The sequence below is a fragment of the Mobula hypostoma genome, chromosome 22 (genome assembly GCF_963921235.1).
Source record: "Mobula hypostoma chromosome 22, sMobHyp1.1, whole genome shotgun sequence".
Taxonomy (NCBI): Eukaryota; Metazoa; Chordata; class Chondrichthyes; order Myliobatiformes; family Myliobatidae; genus Mobula; species Mobula hypostoma.
Window position 1 is genome coordinate 24243261 of NC_086118.1, and position 19008 is coordinate 24262268.

Sequence of the window (19008 nt, forward strand, 5' to 3'; positions counted from 1 at the left end):
TTTTCCAGGATTGGCGAGAGGAGGATAGATTTAATAGGAGGTTCAGGGGCGACATTTTACCCCAGAGGGTGATCAGAATGAGCTGCCACAGGAAGTGGTTGAGAAAGGTATATGAGCTAATCACAGGTGAACAGCTTAGATGGGAACCTTGGTTGGCCTGGAGCAATTGGACTTGAAGGGCTTATTTCTGTGCTATATGATTCTACGAGCAACACACATCAAAGTTGCTGGTGAACGCAGCAGGCCAGGCAGCATCTCTAGGAAGAAGTACAGTCGACGTTTCAGGCCGAGACCCTTCGTCAGGACTAACTGAAGAAAGAGTGAGTAAGGGATTTGAAAGTTGGAGGGGGAGGGGGAGATCCAAAATGGTAGGAGAAGACAGGAGGGGGAGGGATGGAGCCAAGAGCTGGACAGGTGATTGGCAAAAGGGGTATGAGAGGATCATGGGACAGGAGGCCCAGGGAGAAGGAAAAGGGGGAGGGGGGGGAAAGTCCAGAGGATAGGCAAGGGGTATAGTCAGAGGGACAAAGGGAGAAAAAGGGGCTTCCCTTCCTCCACCATCAACTCTGCTCTCAAACGCATCTCCCCCATTTCACGCACATCTGATCTCACTCCATCCTCCCGCCACCCCACTAGGAATAGGGTTCCCCTGGTCCTCACCTACCACCCCACCAGCCTTCGGGTCCAACATATTATTCTCCATAACTTCCGCCACCTCCAACGGGATCCCACCACTAAGCACATCTTTCCCTCCCCCCCCCACTTTCCGCAAGGATCGCTCCCTACGTGAGTCCCTTGTCCATTCGTCCCCCCCATCCCTCTCCACTGATCTCCCTCCTGGCACTTATCCTTGTAAGCAGAACAAGTGCTACACATGCCCTTACACTTCCTCCCTTACCACCATTCAGGACACCAGACAGTCCTTCCAGGTGAGGCGACACTTCACCTGTGAGTCGGCTGGGATTATATACTGCGTCCGGTGCTCCCGATGTGGCCTTCTATATATTGGCAAGACCTGATGCAGACCGGGAGATCGCTTTGCTGAACACCTATGCTCTGTCCGCCAGAGAAAGCAGGATCTCCCAGTGGCCACACATTTTAATTCCACATCCCATTCCCATTCTGACATGTCTATCCACGGCCTCCTCTACTGTAAAGATGAAGCCACACTCAGGTTAGAGGAACAACACCTTATATTCTATCTGGGTAGCCTCCAACCTGATGGCATGAACATTGACTTCTCTAACTTCCGCTAATGGCCCACCTCCCCCTCGTACTCCATCCATTATTTATATACACACATTCTTTCTCTCTCTCTCCTTTTTCTCCCTCTGTCCCTCTGACTATACCCCTTGCCCATCCTCTGGGCTTCCCCCCCCCCTTTTCCTTCTCCCTGGGCATCCTGTCCCATGATCCTCTCATACCCCTTTTGCCAATCAACTGTCCAGCTGTTGGCTCCATCCCTCCCCCTCCTGTCTTCTCCTGTCATTTTGGATCTCCCCCTCCCTCTCCCACTTTTAAATCTCTTACTAGCTCTTTCTTCAGTTAGTCCTGACGAAGGGTCTCGGCCCGAAACGTCGACTGTACCTCTTCCTAGAGATGCTGCCTGGCCTGCTGCGTTCACCAGCAACTTTGATCTGTGTTGCCTGAATTTCCAGCATCTGCAGAATTCCTTGTGTTTGATTCTACGAGTCTGACTTTATGACATGCATTTAAATTACTGCAGACTGGACTCTTACTACCTTCTAAAGGATGTGGGGAAATGGAATGGCGTGCAAGGCATTGTGTGCCTAAATGCTGCAAATTCCAAATTCCATGCTTCACCACATTTTAGAAGCAAGTGATAAGCACAGACTTACTTGCATGCTCCTCCTTCATGGTGAGTGCTCTTAAAGTGATTGGGAATCATCACTTCATATTAGGCCTGAATTATAATCTCTAAACCAGGGACAGGAGTCACCAATGGGGCAAACTTCAAGCAATGCAGAAACAAGGTAGTGTTTGGGACCTCCCCTCCTCTTGAGCCCAGGGAAACCCAATCCATTGGTGAGGATTCAATGGATAGCTTCAGTTGTAGACCCCTGCCCATTTCTCTAATAAGAATGGCTTTAGCAGGTTCAAGAGGCTCTTTATTCTCTTGCAAAGCCCTGCTCGAAGAGACTTTCAGCTCTATGAATGCTCTAATGTTTCAGCAGTTGCGTTTTGTAAGTATTTTATCAGTTTCAGATAATCAGCAATTTAAACTTATATATCTCACATTCCCAGGATCTGAAGTTCTTTTACCCTCCAAATCCCTCTGTTGGAAATTAAAGAATAAAGAAAATTAACATTCATTCTCTTCTAACTGGATATTCCATTGATCTAATGTCTTTATAGAACATAGAATAGTACAGCACAGTACAGGCCCTTCAGCCCACAATGTTGTGCCAACCCTCAAACCCTGCCTCCCATATAAGCCCCACCTTAAATTCCTCCATATACCTGTCTAGTAGTCTCTTAAACTTCACTAGTGTATCTGCCTCCACCACTGACTCAGGCAGTGCATTCCACGCACCAACCACTCTCTGAGTAAAAAACCTTCCTATATTATCCCCCTTGAACTTCCCACCCCTTACCTTAAAGCCATGTCCTCTTGTATTGAGCAGTGGTGCCCTGGGGAAGAGGCGCTGGCTATCCACTCTATCTATTCCTCTTATCATCTTGTATACCTCTATCATGTCTCCTCTCATCCTCCTTCTCTCCAAAGAGTAAAGCCCTAGCTCCCTTAATCTCTGATCATAATGCATACTTTCTAAACCAGGCAGCATCCTGGTAAATCTCCTCTGTACCCTTTCCAATGCTTCCACATCCTTCCTATAGAGAGGTGACCAGAACTGGACACAATACTCCAAGTGTGGCCTAACCAGAGTTTTATAGAGCTGCATCATTACATCGCGACTCTTAAACTCTATCCCTTGACTTATGAAAGCTAACACCCCATAAGCTTTCTTAACTACCCTATCCACCTGTGAGGCAACTTTCAGGGATCTGTGGACATGTACCCCGAGATCCCTCTGCTCTTCCACACTACCAAGTATCCTGCCATTTACTTTGTACTCTGCCTTGGAGTTTGTCCTTCCAAAGTGTACCACCTCACACTTCTCCGGGTTGAACTCCATCTGCCACTTCTCAGCCCACTTCTGCATCCTATCAATGTCTCTTTAATAGTTTCTTTTACCCTGCTTAATAATCTCCTCAGTCATTTACTCTCCTCTGTCCTCCAAATTATAACAAACCTCTATTTGAGCACCCTCCAGACTTAAGCTTGTCTATCCCAACTTTCCTCATTTCTGGTCAGTTATTAAGCATTGCATTTTGGATTTAGGAATTTAAAAACGTTTAAATCCTGTAACAAGACCAGCAACAACAATATCTTCAAGATAATGAGCCAATGAGTGCTTATTTCCCTCTACAGATGCTGCCTGACCTGTTGAGTTCCTCCAGAATCTTGTACATGTTGCACTAGCTCTCCCATCTCCTTTGTATACTCTGCCTCATTGACTGAGATCCAGTCAACTACAGAGGTGCCATCTGAGAACTTGTAGATGGAGTTACAACAGATTTTGGCCACACAGTCATGAGTGTATAAGGAGTCAATTGTTGAGAATAATCATAGCCACAAATTTTGCCATCTATCCTTATTGATTGTGAAATAGATGCTAGGATATCGCTGTCATATGATAGCAGTCTTTTGCTTCATTCTCTAAAACATTCTCTAATTTGGTGTACTTACCATCCCAAAGCACTTCACAGAATGTATTCAGACAACAAAGAATGTTAAGCTACAGAAGGGAATCATTAGAGAACATATGGAAAGGTGATTATGAGGAAGATATTAAGGAAGAGAAGGAGATGGACCTTTGATGAAGGAACTCAGGAGTATAAACATAGACAGTTAAGAGATCTAATTGCCAATAATGACAGACTATACACACAATGGCCACTTTATTACGTATCTCCTTGACCTAATAAAAGTGTCACTGAGTATGTGTCCATGGTGTTCTGCTGCTGTAGCCCTTCCAGTTCAAGGTATGAAGTGTCGTGTATTCAGAAATGCTCTTCTGCACACTGTTGTTGTAAACCATGAGTTACTGTCACCTTCCTTTCTTTTTCAATCTTTTTATTAGTTTCATAAAATATAAACATAACATAATAGTAATACAAAGTTATTGGGAATACATTGTTATAATTAACATGAGTAATTATAAAACCTTAAAATACTTAATTGACGAAACTCCCAATCATATAGGATACCAATGAATAATACAGAACAAAGAGAAATATCTAGACAAAAATCGTGAAAAAGGAAAAAAAATATAATAACCCTCCCCCCAAAAAACTAATCTAAACAGAATTAATCAACTAAACTGAAAAAAAAAAGACCTGGGCTGTTTTAACATCGTAAAAAATGGGAGAAATGAAAAATCGTAGTGTCGACGACTCCGTTCCTCTCAACCAACATTACAGAGAAGTAAAATAAGTTTGGAAATGGTCAAATTACGTCATATGAAAATGCTGTCACCTTTCTGTCAGCTTGAACTAGTCTGGCCATTCTTCTCTGACCTCTCTCACTAACAAGGCATCTTTCCCCACAGACCTGCTGCTAACTAGATGTTTTTTTGTTTCTCAAACATTCTCTGCAAACTCCAGAGACTGGTGTGCATAAAAATCCCAGGAGATCAGCAGCTTCTGAGATACTCAAACTACCCATCTAGCACCAACAATCATTCCACAGTCAAAGTCACTTAGATCACATTTCTTCCCCATTCTGATGCTTGGTCTGAACAACAACTGAACCTCAAGACCACAGCCGCATGCTTTTATGCATTGAGTTGCTACCACATGATTGGCTGATTACATATTTCTATTAATGAGCAGGTGTACAGGTGAACCTAATAAAGTGGCCTCTGAGAGTTCACTAAAGGCCAGAAATGGAGAAAAGGAGGAGTGGAATAGATTTTAATACAACTTGATGTCACAAAGACAGCGGGGGTTAAAGCCCATTAATGAATTTAAACTACAAGAGGAACAGGCTGACTGGAATAGTACAGTCCTGATGAAGGGACTAGGCCCGAAAAGTTTATTCCCCCCAATATTTACTGTCTTACTTACTGAGTTCCTCCAGCATTTTTGTGTGTGTTGCTCAAGACTTCAAGCATCTGCAATGTTTCTTGTGTTTATTGTATTGGAATTATAGTCTGTAGCTGATCCAGCTAAGAATGGAAGTCGAGTAAATATGGAATTTAATCAGAGAAATGCCCATCAACAATTAACTTATACATAATTTTATAAGTGTCTGTGCCCTAAATGAATGAAAAAAACACTCAGATCAGAGAGTTGAACCAGTAAAGTTGGAAGTTAAGAATTTCTATCGTAATGAAACTAAATATGCTGGAAAAACTCAGCATTAGTGCAAAGAAAAATGGTCATCATTTCAGGCCTGGGATCCTTCATCAGACTTTGCCTGTGCTGCTGAGTTTTTCTAGCTTTTTCTGTCTTTGTCCAGCTATCTAGCACCTGTAGATTTTTTAAAAATTGATTAACATTGTAGATGCCTAATTACAATTTCACAGGATTTAATCAATTCTAACCCAACTCAGAAATGTCAAAATAAAATCTGGTGCAGTTTGTGATGTATAAATTTCATTTTTATATGAGGCGTCAACCATATAAATCATTGCCTGGTGCTATACAATAGAAGCTTTACTACTAGTGTTTACCTCAGCAACATCAGCTCAGTATAGTTAACACCGAAAATTACAGGCAATAGTGACGAATTGCTTTCAGAATCCATCATGAATGTTTTATTTTGTATTTGATACAAGTTGCAAGATAAACACTGTAACAACCTTAACATTGTTAATGTTTTTTCATCAAATCTATAATGAGAATGCAGTCACTTTAGGAAGCCAACTTGTTTTGAACACTAGCAAACAATTGACATCAGTCACAGTGTAAAACAGGGGAAGATGGTTTTCACAGCATAGTTTTTTGATTATTATAAGCTTCTGCAAGGACAGAGAATCAAAAGGAGGCCATTCAATTGTTAAAAAAGAGACCAATTTCAAAATTCTTCCTTTCAAGTATATATCCAACACTTCTGTGAAAACTACAACGGGTATCTATATTAAAGCAATGATTATTTGTTTAAGGGGTTGGTATGCTTTGCGTAAAAATCAAAGGTGATCAGCAACTTGTGTGAAATAATCCAGGTGAGCTGATTACATTGTACCAATATTCCTTTAAAAGATTTAATCTATGAGATATGGAGCACCCATAAAGAAAACAATTCAGTGTTGATGTTGAATTTTAGTTTCTATTTTGTCAAAAGATCATTACTCAGTGATATCTGCAATTGTGAGTTACACCGCTTTGAAACTCAGTAAGGACCTACTGCAAGTTCCCACACCAGGGCAGCAGTCTAAATATGATTATAAGCCATTGTACTCACGATGATGCATAGTAAATTTCATTCAGTGTAAAATAAAGTAAGTACTGATTCAATCTTCATGTGTATCCAACCAGTCTTGGAGTACTTGGAAAATTCTTACGCATTCCCATGCATTTTTCCTGATCAATAAAAAGTGAGTTTGCTTTTACAGAAAGATCATATTCTAAGGTCGATTTTGTTTGTACCAACATTTGTAGAGTATCTTCAGCATCTTTTAACCTCCGCTGCAAGGTCTGGATGGTCGTATCGAGCTCCCGAACTTCATTAACAAGACTATGATAAAAGATAAAGAAAATAATGATGACAAAATTGCCTCTAATATTAATTTGAAATTTCAAAAATTGGATATTGTAGTGAAAGTATTTCTTTCTTTCCAACATTTTCTATATTATTTGTCAGTTGCTTATCATTGCTATGACATCTGTTATTTACGTTTGTATTTCTTGTCCTGATTGAAGTGCACTGTGAATACTATTTCATTTTTATTCACAGTTTTGTCATCCTTCCAATTATTGTGCATGAATAGTACTCCCATTTCAATCATGAACTTCAGTTGTGACTATAAAACGCTGGAAAAATCTTCATAATTTTTGCAAGAAGAAATATTCCATAACCATATAGATGAAAATAAGTGAAGAAATCTTATACGAAATGAATCACATTTCAAGGTCAGCTCAGTTACTGCAAGCAAGAAGATCCATTCTATTTATCACCAACAATGTATTTCATTGAAACCTCTTTCAACTTTTATGGTCACAGAAATGTAAACTAATATGAACAGACAGAGCTAAAATCAATGCAGGCTTGTTGACCTGTAATATCAAAACCTGTTTTTCTCTCTCTAAAGATGCTGAATATTTATTACACTTTCTGTTATACTTCAGATTTCTTGCATTTGCGATTTCTCTAGTCCTTCAGCATTAACCTGGCTATAACTTTTATCACATACAGAGCACTTAAGATAAAAGACAGGTTGTCCTGAACAGGCAAGCAAAGAACAAAAGAAAGCAAGACTCTGGATAATAAATATTGAAATGGATTTTCAATGTTAGAAAAAGAAAAAGGTTAGAAAAAGAACTTTATCACAAGTGGTCAGTTTTCAGTTTATCATCACTGAAAGCTTTTCATAGAAAAAAAAAGTTCTTTTCTGTTGCACACTAAGTCAATGCTTTAACTTAATTCTATCAAAATTTATTTCAAGTAAAATAATAAAAGTTATGGGCTGTTCAGTATATTTAAGAGTTATCTTGTCGTAGTTCTGAGTGCATCGATATGTAAAATTTAGCATGTTTTTTGGATTCTGATAAACCTCATTTGCTCTCCATCCAGATGAAGCCAAATACCATGCATGTTCATTGCACGGTTTAAAGTTACAGAATATACTAACAACAGTAGAGATTTCATGGTCTGAGGAACTCATAAGGTATGCTCTCATATTTACTATCCTTTGTGTCCTTCATTTATTACTTGTCTGTTGGTCAAAGTGGAAAATAAAAGCACAAAGTAATTCTCAAATAATAATATCAGAGAGTATTTTAATGTTTACAACATTTTATGTCATAAAAAATATTTTCAGATATTAAAGGCGAAGCTGAAGATGCCTTACCCCAATGAATTTAATGAACTATTTGAAGGTATTCTTTTCCTTTCCTTATGTCCCATGCTGTATATTTTCACCTCCAGACAGTGTTTGGAAGATAGCTGTCTAAACAGGGAACTAGTTTCACTAAACAAGGGAGTCTCTCAGCGTTGTCATTAAGGATCATTTGCATGCCAAGTAGAAATATTTCTTTTAAAGTTCAGTCAGGCTTCAGTCTTTTGTGGACATGCCATGTATGAAATATTTTGAAAAACTGCCAGGTTGCTGTGTTCATAGCAACAGTTTCTATGTTTGTTACAGCTACATTGCAGTTGTATCACCTTCATACCATTTCCACGTTTTTACAATAAACACTTCACAATGGACTCAGTAACAAACCGATGTCTCAAGATTACACAATGGGGCCAAAGCCAGGCTGCTTAAAACCATGGGAGGAAGCTGCCAGGTGGCGCGGAAGCTCAGGATTTATGTAGTTATTAGGGAGCAATTTACCAATGATTAGACACCTATAAGTACATTTTAATAGATGAGTCAGAGAAGGAATTCTGATGTCACTAATGAAGGGTGAACAGCACTTTGACTCAAAGTAAATCCCTTTGTGGTGTACCACAAATGCCTTGTAACAATAATTCTGATAGGTGTTTTGAACAGATCAACAAAGCAACCCCAGCATCTTGCTGGAAAATGTACTATTCAGTATGGCATGAAACAATGAGAGGGAGAAAGGTCTAATATTTGATTCTCTGTCCATGGTCTAAGATTAGTTTTGCCAAATAAGCATTGAAACATACAGTGAAATGTGTTGCTTGCATCAAATTCAATCAGCAAGTATTGCACTGGGCAGCTTGCAATGGTTTCCACATTCCCTTTGCCAACATAGCATGCCGACAATTCACTAAACCTAACCATACATCTTTGGAATGTGGGGGGAAATGGGGCTGCCAGAGGAAACTATGCAGGAGAACATGAACGCTTGTCACAGATAGCAGCAGGATTTGAACCCCGATCTTACAGCTGCTGCTGTAAAGTGTTGTGCTAACCGTTCCACTAAGGTATCGCCTCACTAACAAGAGATCTCTACCAGGATGGCAGTATGGGTTCCATATTTGTCTAGACACTATGAAGGAAGAGGAAGCAATCAAATTAGAGCTCTTGCTTGATATTGCACTGCACTTAATACAAATCTTTAAAGTAAGAACTTTGAGAGGCAATCAAACTCGAAATCAAAGAGCTTGCTGATATTTATTGCATAAACTCACACAAGAACTACTATCACCTAGGTAAACAGCTAAGTAAGATAAGAAATAAAGAGAATGAGAGAGTGGATTTCAGGAAAGTTACTTTCTAGTTGCCGAGCTTTATAAGTCAGTTTATAAATGGCCACGTTGATTTTTACTTGAATGACCTGTTTAAGTAAACGTCAACAACAGGAATTCTGCAGATGCTGGAAATTCAAGCAACACACATCAAAGTTGCTGGTGAACGCAGCAGGCCAAGCAGCATCTATAGGAAGAGGCGCAGTCGACGTTTCAGGCTGAGACCCTTCGTCAGGACTAACTGAAGGAAGAGCGAGTAAGGGATTTGAAAGCTGGAGGGGGAGGGGGAGATGCAAAATGATAGGAGAAGACAGGAGGGGGAGGGATAGAGCCGAGAGCTGGACAGGTGATAGGCAGAAGGGGATACGAGAGGATCATGGGACAGGAGGTCCGGGAAGAAAGACGGGGGGGGGTGACCCAGAGGATGGGCAAGAGGTATATTCAGAGGGACAGAGGGAGAAAAAGGAGAGTGAGAGAAAGAATGTGTGCATAAAAATGAGTAACAGATGGGGTACGAGGGGGAGGTGGGGCCTAGCGGAAGTTAGAGAAGTCAATGTTCATGCCATCAGGTTGGAGGCTACCCAGACGGAATATAAGGTGTTGTTCCTCCAACCTGAGTGTGGCTTCATCTTTACAGTAGAGGAGGCCGTGGATAGACATGTCAGAATGGGAATGGGATGTGGAATTAAAATGTGTGGCCACTGGGAGATCCTGCTTTCTCTGGCGGACAGAGCGTAGATGTTCAGCAAAGCGGTCTCCCAGTCTGCGTCGGGTCTCACCAATATATAAAAGGCCACATCGGGAGCACCGGACGCAGTATATCACCCCAGTCGACTCACAGGTGAAGTGATGCCTCACCTGGAAGGACTGTTTGGGGCCCTGAATGGTGGTAAGGGAGGAAGTGTAAGGGCATGTGTAGCACTTGTTCCGCTTACACGGATAAGTGCCAGGAGGGAGATCAGTGGGGAGGGATGGGGGGGACGAATGGACAAGGGAGTTGTGTAGGGAGCGATCCCTGCGGAATGCAGAGAGAGGGGGGGAGGGAAAGATGTGCTTAGTGGTGGGATCCCGTTGGAGGTGGCGGAAGTTACGGAGAATAATATGTTGGACCCGGAGGCTGGTGGGGTGGTAGGTGAGGACCAGGGGAACCCTATTCCTAGTGGGGTGGTGGGAGGATGGAGTGAGAGCAGATGTACGTGAAATGGGGGAGATGCGTTTAAGAGCAGAGTTGATAGTGGAGGAAGGGAAGCCCCTTTCTTTAAAAAATGAAGACATCTCCCTCGTCCTAGAATGAAAAGCCTCATCCTGAGAGCAGATGCGGCGGAGACGGAGGAATTGCGAGAAGTGGATGGCGTTTTTGCAAGAGACAGGGTGAGAAGAGGAATAGTCCAGATAGCTGTGAGAGTCAGTAGGCTTATAGTAGACATCAGTGGATAAGCTGTCTCCAGAGACAGAGACAGAAAGATCTAGAAAGGGGAGGGAGGTGTCGGAAATGGACCAGGTAAACTTGAGGGCAGGGTGAAAGTTGGAGGCAAAGTTAATAAAGTCAACGAGTTCTGCATGCGTGCAGGAAGCAGCGCCAATGCAGTCGTCGATGTAGCGAAGGAAAAGTGGGGGACAGATACCAGAATAGGCACGGAACATAGATTGTTCCACAAAGCCAACAAAAAGGCAGGCATAGCTAGGACCCATACGGGTGCCCATAGCTACACCTTTAGTTTGGAGGAAATGGGAGGAGCAAAAGGAGAAATTATTAAGAGTAAGGACTAATTCCGCTAGACGGAGCAGAGTGGTGGTAGAGGGGAACTGATTAGGTCTGGAATCCAAAAAGAAGCGTAGAGCTTTGAGACCTTCCTGATGGGGGATGGAAGTATATAAGGACTGGACATCCATGGTGAAAATAAAGCGGTGGGGGCCAGGGAACTTAAAATCATCGAAAAGTTTAAGAGCGTGAGAAGTGTCACGAACATAGGTCGGAAGGGATTGAACAAGGGGTGATCAGCAGTTTTCAGCGGCTTAGACGACAACATCAGGAAGAATTTGGAATGCAACCCAATTGCATCTCATGGTGATATTCTCTCTCTGAGGGATTAATTTTAAAGGTACAAGGAAAGTCTAGAAAGATAAGAATTGCATTTTAAACCTCTGTTCAATGAATGAACAGAACTGCAAAATATCAGATTATGTAGTATGCTATTACTGATTGACTCTTCCTCTCCTTAAGTTAATTACACTTCACACCCACACCGAACCAGTTGAGCAATAATAACTCTGAGCTGCTACAAAAGCATGCATAATAGGGTATGATCTGACTCATCTCTGAAATGTGTCTTTTATAATCAATGCACCATTAAGTAGTTTGAAGAATATTTAACTTGCTTGGTTAAAAAATGATGGACATCCTTTCCTTTGTAAATATGACTAAATTTCTGGAAGTCTAATTAGAATATTTCTACATTATTGATTGTGGGTGATTGTGCCAACATACTCAGTATGAAATTTGTAGCCGAGTCTGACAGCCACTGCTGCACAACTTGTGCTACCATAGGGTCTTCGCTCACTCCTTGCTTCACTGCTCCTGCTAGGCTCCTCGCCCAGCAGCCCTGCATGACAACTGGTAATAAAAGTGATCACACCCATTAGAATATCAGGCCCTAATGAGTTTGCACTCTGGCCAAAGAGGTGGTGTCACTGCCTGAAGGCAGTGTTGTCCAACTGATGATGCAATTCATCTCTCCTGATTGTACTATTAACGAATGACATTCGAAATCCTATTGAGGGTTACTAAAGGGAGATTTCTTCATGTGATCTATGTAAAGCATGCAAAAGTACCTTCAAACATAGACCTGTATTGAAGAACTATTCTATTCTACCCTTTTGAACTACGTAAGCCATTTTATTGTAAGGTGGGAGGAGAAGACGGCGGCGCGACGCAGCTCGCAGCGGCCACTCTGGTGAATGATATCTGTTATCTGTCAAGTAGGGTGCCATGCACAACCCTGATTTGATGGAGAAAGACGTGAGGGCACGGAGGAACATCTGTAAAACTTCTGAAATGCCTGCTTTGCTGCCACTGCTACTGTGTGATCCAGAATCTCCGGAGGGGAAGGCCCCGAGTCCTCAGCTTTGCTTGTTGTTCGGCGGCCGGGTTGGGGTCGAAGCGCTCGGCAGAGATGGTGCTCGGTGCTCGGTGTCGGAGGGCTGGTTGGAGGTTTGAAGTTTTCGGATGGACTCAGGGTCGGCTGCGGTCAGGTGCTTCCAATGCATCGGCAAGTTTGCAGCGCTTGGAGTTCATGGCAGGGAGAGTTTCTCCCTTCTACCATCTGTGTGAGATGATGGGACTATCAGGACTTGAGACATTTTTTTACCGTGCCCATGACTGCTCTTTATCAAATTACAGTATTACTTTGCACTGTTGTAACTATATGTTATAATTATGTAGTTTTGTCAGCTTTTGTCTTGGTTTATCCTGTGTTTCTGTGATATCTTTCTGGAAGAACACTGTATCATATTTTAATGCATGCATTTCTAAATGACAATAAACAAGGACTGACTGTCCTCATAATCTGAGTGTCCTCATAAATTGTTTTCTATTTATACGGCATAATTGATGTAAGTAAATTAATAATGACATCACCTAGGTAATGATATGGAGGTTTTCCTTTAGTAAATTAATAATGTAAGTGGGGGGGGGGAGAACGAGACAATGAACAGATCGAAGTTGCTTTATGGTTCTTGTAACTCAATTGCCTGTCAGAATTTTTTTATTCCAGTTTTAAAGGCTTATGAATGCGGCCAATACTTTTTACGGTGATGCAGAAAATCGCATGTTCTGTATGGCTAGAAAAGGTAATCACTAATCAATAAGGTTAATTTTTTTGAGGAGGTCATGTGATTAGTTCATGATGGTGAACCTTGCAACATCATTGGGCAGTGCCTCTGAAAAGTGTTTGAAATTTGATAGAATTATATGAAATTAGTAGCCGACAGACATAGTGGATTGAAAGTTAGTGTTATGCTTGTACATATGATGTAATTAAAAGGGACAAAGGCTGGTTACTTGCGCCTTAAAACCAGTCGCTATGGGCAGATGGGCCTCTTCAGTTGTTGTCGGCAGCTCGTGTAGGAGAAGGAAAACTGACCTCAAACCTTCGCTGCCTTGCAGCTATACCCATTCATAGGGAAGGGTTCAGGAGTAAACGCCAAGGGAAAATTCCCAAGCTGAAGTCCCTAAGGCAGCCCTACATTGAGTTCACTGCTGACTGTCATTTCCTGCAATGCTGCTGGTATCAAACTTGTATCGGTCTCTGCCATTCCTTTGGGTTCATCAGATGAGTGGAGAGGGGGAGCTTGCTACACGGGCAACAGCTTACTCTCCATATCGTACTGCCCAGGCTTGTGTATCTAGACAGCTAGGATGCAATATCCATGGTCAACTCTGACTGACAGAGGCCTGAGAATTAGTTATTAAAGGACTTGGATTTCAACAGTGGCTGGTTACCAACATCTCTCCATCAGATTTAGTGTTTGGACATTTTAAATGATTTATCTATGGGATATGCTTAATCTTCTACTCCAATACTCCTTATGATGGTCATTGTGAACTGCCTTTCTGAAATCTGTTATCTATTAATTTAATTAAAAGCATGTGCACTAACTGGTGAAGTTATCTATATCATGAGGGAGCCAATCATGGAAAGTTGGTCATTACAAGCAGATCTTGATGTATTAGGATAGTTACCTCATGTTTGGCAAATTGTGTTTAACTTAGAAAGGTGCAGTGTTGTTGTACGCTTGAGCAGATTAAATCTTGAATTTTCATGGACTCTGTGCGTAGAAGTGGTTGTTATAGTGTAAGAACCCAGAATGACCCAGGGCCATTACATATAAAGTTTTAGGTTGTACTTAGAGAACAATACACCATGCAATAATCACATCAGAGCTTTGTTAGACCTACACTTCTCCAAAGGGTATGGGACTAGACTTTGGCTGAGGCTTACAAAGTAAGATTTGTGTAGAACAACTATTCTAACAGAATTGATTAGCTTACAATAGCCCATTCACTTTTGACATCAGCACCTAGGTCAAAGTTGGGTGCATCCATGACCATTTTGGTTGTAAACATTTCGTGGTGCACGAGGCTTGAAGCATAAATGTAATGTCTTTGTTTTGATGCTGCACCGGTGCACTGGGAAAGCACTGTATGCAAATGAAATCATTATGTGTGCATTTGTTCTCTACAAGCATGATTTGCAGCAAGAAGTTCCCGGTTAAATTTCCAGAGAAATTCAGACACTCTGTAATCATATTCTGGTCCAGGAGTTATCAATTTTCATAAACACCACATATTTTAGGCATTTTTCTCTCACCAATGAAAAACAGAAATGTAGAACGAGAAACACAAGAGACTACAGATGCTGGAATCTGCAGCAACAAACAATCTACAGGACTATCAGCATCTGCGGAAGGAAAGGAATTATCAACATCACAGGTCAAAACCCTTTATCAGGACTGAGAGTGGAGAGGAGGGATGGCCAGGTTAAGTGAGGGAGGGAGAGTGGTGAGGCAGGAGCCTGAGCTGATTGGTGATCTGTAAGTTGACATGAGGGTGAGGAAGGGAGGAGTGCAGTTAGAAATGGGTACTGCTTGCAAGATGAATTCCAAATAACTATTTCATCTTAGAAAACTTTGCCATGGTTGCTATTGGAAGGATAGTAGTCGAATTTGATACTGAGACTGGAAGTTCAATACCAAATTCTATAGCTTCTGGTAACCAACTTTTTCTGCCTATATCCAGACTGGTGATTTCTGTTATGTTTTCTGTCTGCAATATTAGCTCAATTTTCTCTCTCCACAGCCCTGCAACATACAACTTTTATATTCCTTCTTGCTGTTCTCATTCCCTCATGCTTTATCTGCTGGCTTTTGTCTATCCTCTCTGCCCCCAGTAAGCCGAGAAATGTAATAACCCCATCATCACTTTCCACTCCAGGTGATATACAAAAATTTAAGGTCACTGTCCCCATTGTCCAGATAATCATTATGACTTAACACCATGGCAATTCTATCAGAGATGTTCTTAAAAGTAACTTGATATATATCTTCCCCAGTTCCAGCGAAGGGTCCTTGACTTGAAACACCAACTCTGTTTCTCTTTCCACAGATGCTAACTTGATAAGCATTTCCAGCATCTGCAGATTTCCTCGTGCCCAGCATTTTCTGTTCACTTCAGATTTCCCATGTCTATGGTGCTGTAACAGTGTTACGCTAACTGCTACACCACTGTTCTACCCAGATTTTCACTGGACTTACAGTAATTCTGGCTGAGATTGAAATCAAGGGGAAGCAGTCCTGTATTGGAACATGGGGCTAATATGACCTTTTGGTATCTGAGATAAATGTTGGATTCCCTTCGGTCTGATCCTTATAAAACACTGGTTAGGTCTCAGAAGCAGTGTGATCAGTTCTCAGCGCCACTATTTAGAAGGGTTTACGAACCCTCATAACAGGTAGAAATTTATTGAAATGAACCTTGATTAGACAGCTATGCGTAGAGATGGGAACAGCTGTAATATGAGAACATGAAAGGTAAAGAGGAGGTATGATAGTGACGTTTAAATCATAAAAAATGTTAGCATTAAAAACATATTAAACAAGAAAAAAATTAATGCTAATATCTGAAAATTTATCCCAGGACAAAGATTCAAGGACATTTTCCAAAAAAAAAGTGACAAGAGGAGTTGGACTTGTGATATGATGTACAAGGTTTTCGGCAGTGGTGAGAAGTGATTGAAGAGCAACAGTCAAAGAAAATCGGACAATCCTTGAAGGCAGAGCAATTAACAGGGCCACAGGAGCAGAGCAAGGGTGCAGGACTAACTTAACAGCTCTAATAAGCCCCTCTTCAGTGTTGTAACATTTTTTCATTCCAATTGGTCCTCGTAAAATAAATGTCTGTGAAAATGTCCGTGTGAGAAGTGGCGCACCACACAGTCTCTCTTGCTCAGCGACTTGTAAAAAGCCATGAAAAAGACATCATCACGGACGTACGCACAGACACGCAGTCGCACATGCACCGACGCGTACGCACGCAGACGCACAGACTCGCACACACGCAGGCACACGCCAAAAAAAAACAATTCATCTTTTTACGAAATAAAAATTCCTCAAAAAGATTACACGGCTTTGTGCCGTGGTGTTTATATGGGTTATGTTGTGTAAGGCTTCCTGAGTACAGGTCAAGCTGAATGGATCTGTAGGCATCTGTCTGTGTTTAATATTTGTCAGTTTGTATCCTTGGTAGTTATATTGCCAATGAGAGGAAAAGAGACTTTGTGGGGTAACAGATTCCTTTCAAGAAAAAGCATTATTTTATTCACTGTGTTTGCTCTTCAGCTCACATGTATACTGCACGTTGAAACGTTCTTTCTTCACTTACTGAATTTGAACTGGATCTCGGCAGAGCTCCACATTTGGTCTCCGTGTACGTTCCTCGAGACGAGTTTGAGCTACCTTCAGAGGTCCTTCCTTACCTCTGATTGCTCGTTTGATGCTCTCAATGGTCAGTTCAGTTTGGAAGATCTCTTGAAGAGTCTATAAAGCCAGAGCAAACATACAGGAGAGAAATCGTTTATGTGATCCTTCATCATTTGCTGGGACTAGCTGCTTTTACATTGCATCAGGAGAACATGTATTCAGAAACCATAGCACCTGGCTTATTGATTTTATCAGCAGTAAAACACAACAAAATCACAACAGTAGTTTTTTCATCTCTAGGAAAAACTACCGTTTTTGTCTGCAATTTAGCTTTCACAATATTTTCGAGAAATAATCTCCAGCTAACCTTGGGGCTACATTGTTCTATATTTGCATCTGCTCATACTTTAGATAGGCAATCTACAGGTCAATATAATGGGTGATTACATTCTTTTTTCTCTACATATATACCATCTCCTTTCTAAATTTGTGAGGTTATCAAAGCGCAAAGTTGTTGCAGGGTTAATGTTAGAGTAATAGGTCAATACCCACGTATATACTGGTCACAGTGGGTAAATAATCTGTAGCTATTTTTAACAAATATGTAATACAGCCATCTCTACTGCAGTAAAATAACTTTCATTGGAAAAACATATGCAGGCCAGTTCCAAATGTCGTGTTTCCCATACTTTCAATGTTCAGTTAGTACTATTAAACATTATTGGGACAACTTCCACAGACTAAAAGATGATGAGAGAGACAAAATAATACTTCTCTTTAATGTTCCTTCATGCTTTATAATCTCAGGAATTTACTTTGCAATGCTTTAACTTTGTTTGCAGGAGTTGCTCCTCATTGCATTCCATTATTTTTTCTTAAAAACTTTCTGCGTCTGTACCAGCGTTGGTAATAATGTCTCCCAGTTCATCTTTGAGTTGAAACTTTTCAGGACCAAGCTATCTCATGTCAATTGATTTAATTTTATTTACAAACAATTTTTATAAATACTATCTTGAGAACTAGATTCTCAATATCTCCCCTAGATACTTGGAGATATAAATTGCCACATTGCACAGTGTGGTATTGAAAGGTTCCATTCCAAATATGATCTGAGAGCCAAGGCTGTTGTCAAGACTAACAAGACTCCTAGAAGCACAAACATGCTTAATAAAAAGGATGCAATGCTGTGACAAACTCTATAAGCAAAGTTAAAAGGTGAACAAACATGAGACTTCATGCAGAGATAAATAAGTTAAAATCATGAAGGTACAACATTTGAAACCTGTTAAAAATTAAACAAAATTGTTAACAAAAAATAGGTTTACCATTGTGAAATGTTTAATACTTGAGGAAGCGAATCTAAATACTGAGCGTAATTGAAATAAATAATAAATCTATTTTTCTCCCAGCAGCAGAATCAGTTTATCCTGTTACAGGTTCAGAGAGAAGACATCTCAGCTGAGAACTAGGATGTCTGTGGTAATACGTAGTGCCCTGTTTTACTGTACAAGTAATCTAGTACCTTAGCACAATGGCAGCTGGCAGCTGGCAGCCAGAGGGTGGAATTTGGCAACACCAGTTTATGACCTTCCTAGTTCTGGAAACTGTGACATCTACAGGGATGTCCAGGTAATTCCCTATACAGGACACAGGGCACATGATTGAGATGTTTTGCAATGTCAGACATCTGATACTAAAGTACATTGTCATTATCATGGAATCCCAATAAAACTAAAAGTCAGTAGAAATCCATTTATTGGAGTCTTAATTTGTTCAAATGAAAAATAACTGCAGTTTTCTTCTTACGATATAGACTGAAATAATTTTGGCATACTATATCTACATTGGCTCACAGATCAATCCTACTCCCCTAAGCTAATCATGTTAGCCACCAGACAGAATTCCACAAATACCTCAGGCCAACGTTCTAAGGTCAGCAACGTTTAGCTGCTACATCATTGACAATTCCTCCATCCAATGTCAGAAGTCGGTTGTTAGTTGAAAACTGGGCAGTATTCACAACTTCTCAAATGAGGAAGTAGCCCCTATCTGCATTCAGATTTAGACAGATAAGCAAAGTGATACTGTTGCCAGGGTGCAATCATCTACTGTGACAGAGAATCTAA

The 19008-nt window shown here is 41.0% G+C and overlaps 1 protein-coding gene across 2 annotated transcripts in view; it reads right to left on the reverse strand.

Moving 5' to 3' along the window:
* Positions 1-4371: 4371 nt before the first annotated feature.
* Positions 4372-19008, reverse strand: part of tekt3 (tektin 3) — a 31698-nt gene continuing 17061 nt past the window's right edge. For both annotated transcript variants that reach the window (XM_063030769.1, XM_063030768.1), the window contains exons 7-8: positions 16845-16999; positions 4372-6763 (exon numbers count right to left, since the gene is read on the reverse strand). In XM_063030769.1, coding sequence (XP_062886839.1) covers positions 6547-6763; positions 16845-16999 — 372 coding nt within the window. In that variant the 3' untranslated portion in view covers positions 4372-6546. The remainder of the gene's footprint in view (positions 6764-16844; positions 17000-19008) is intronic.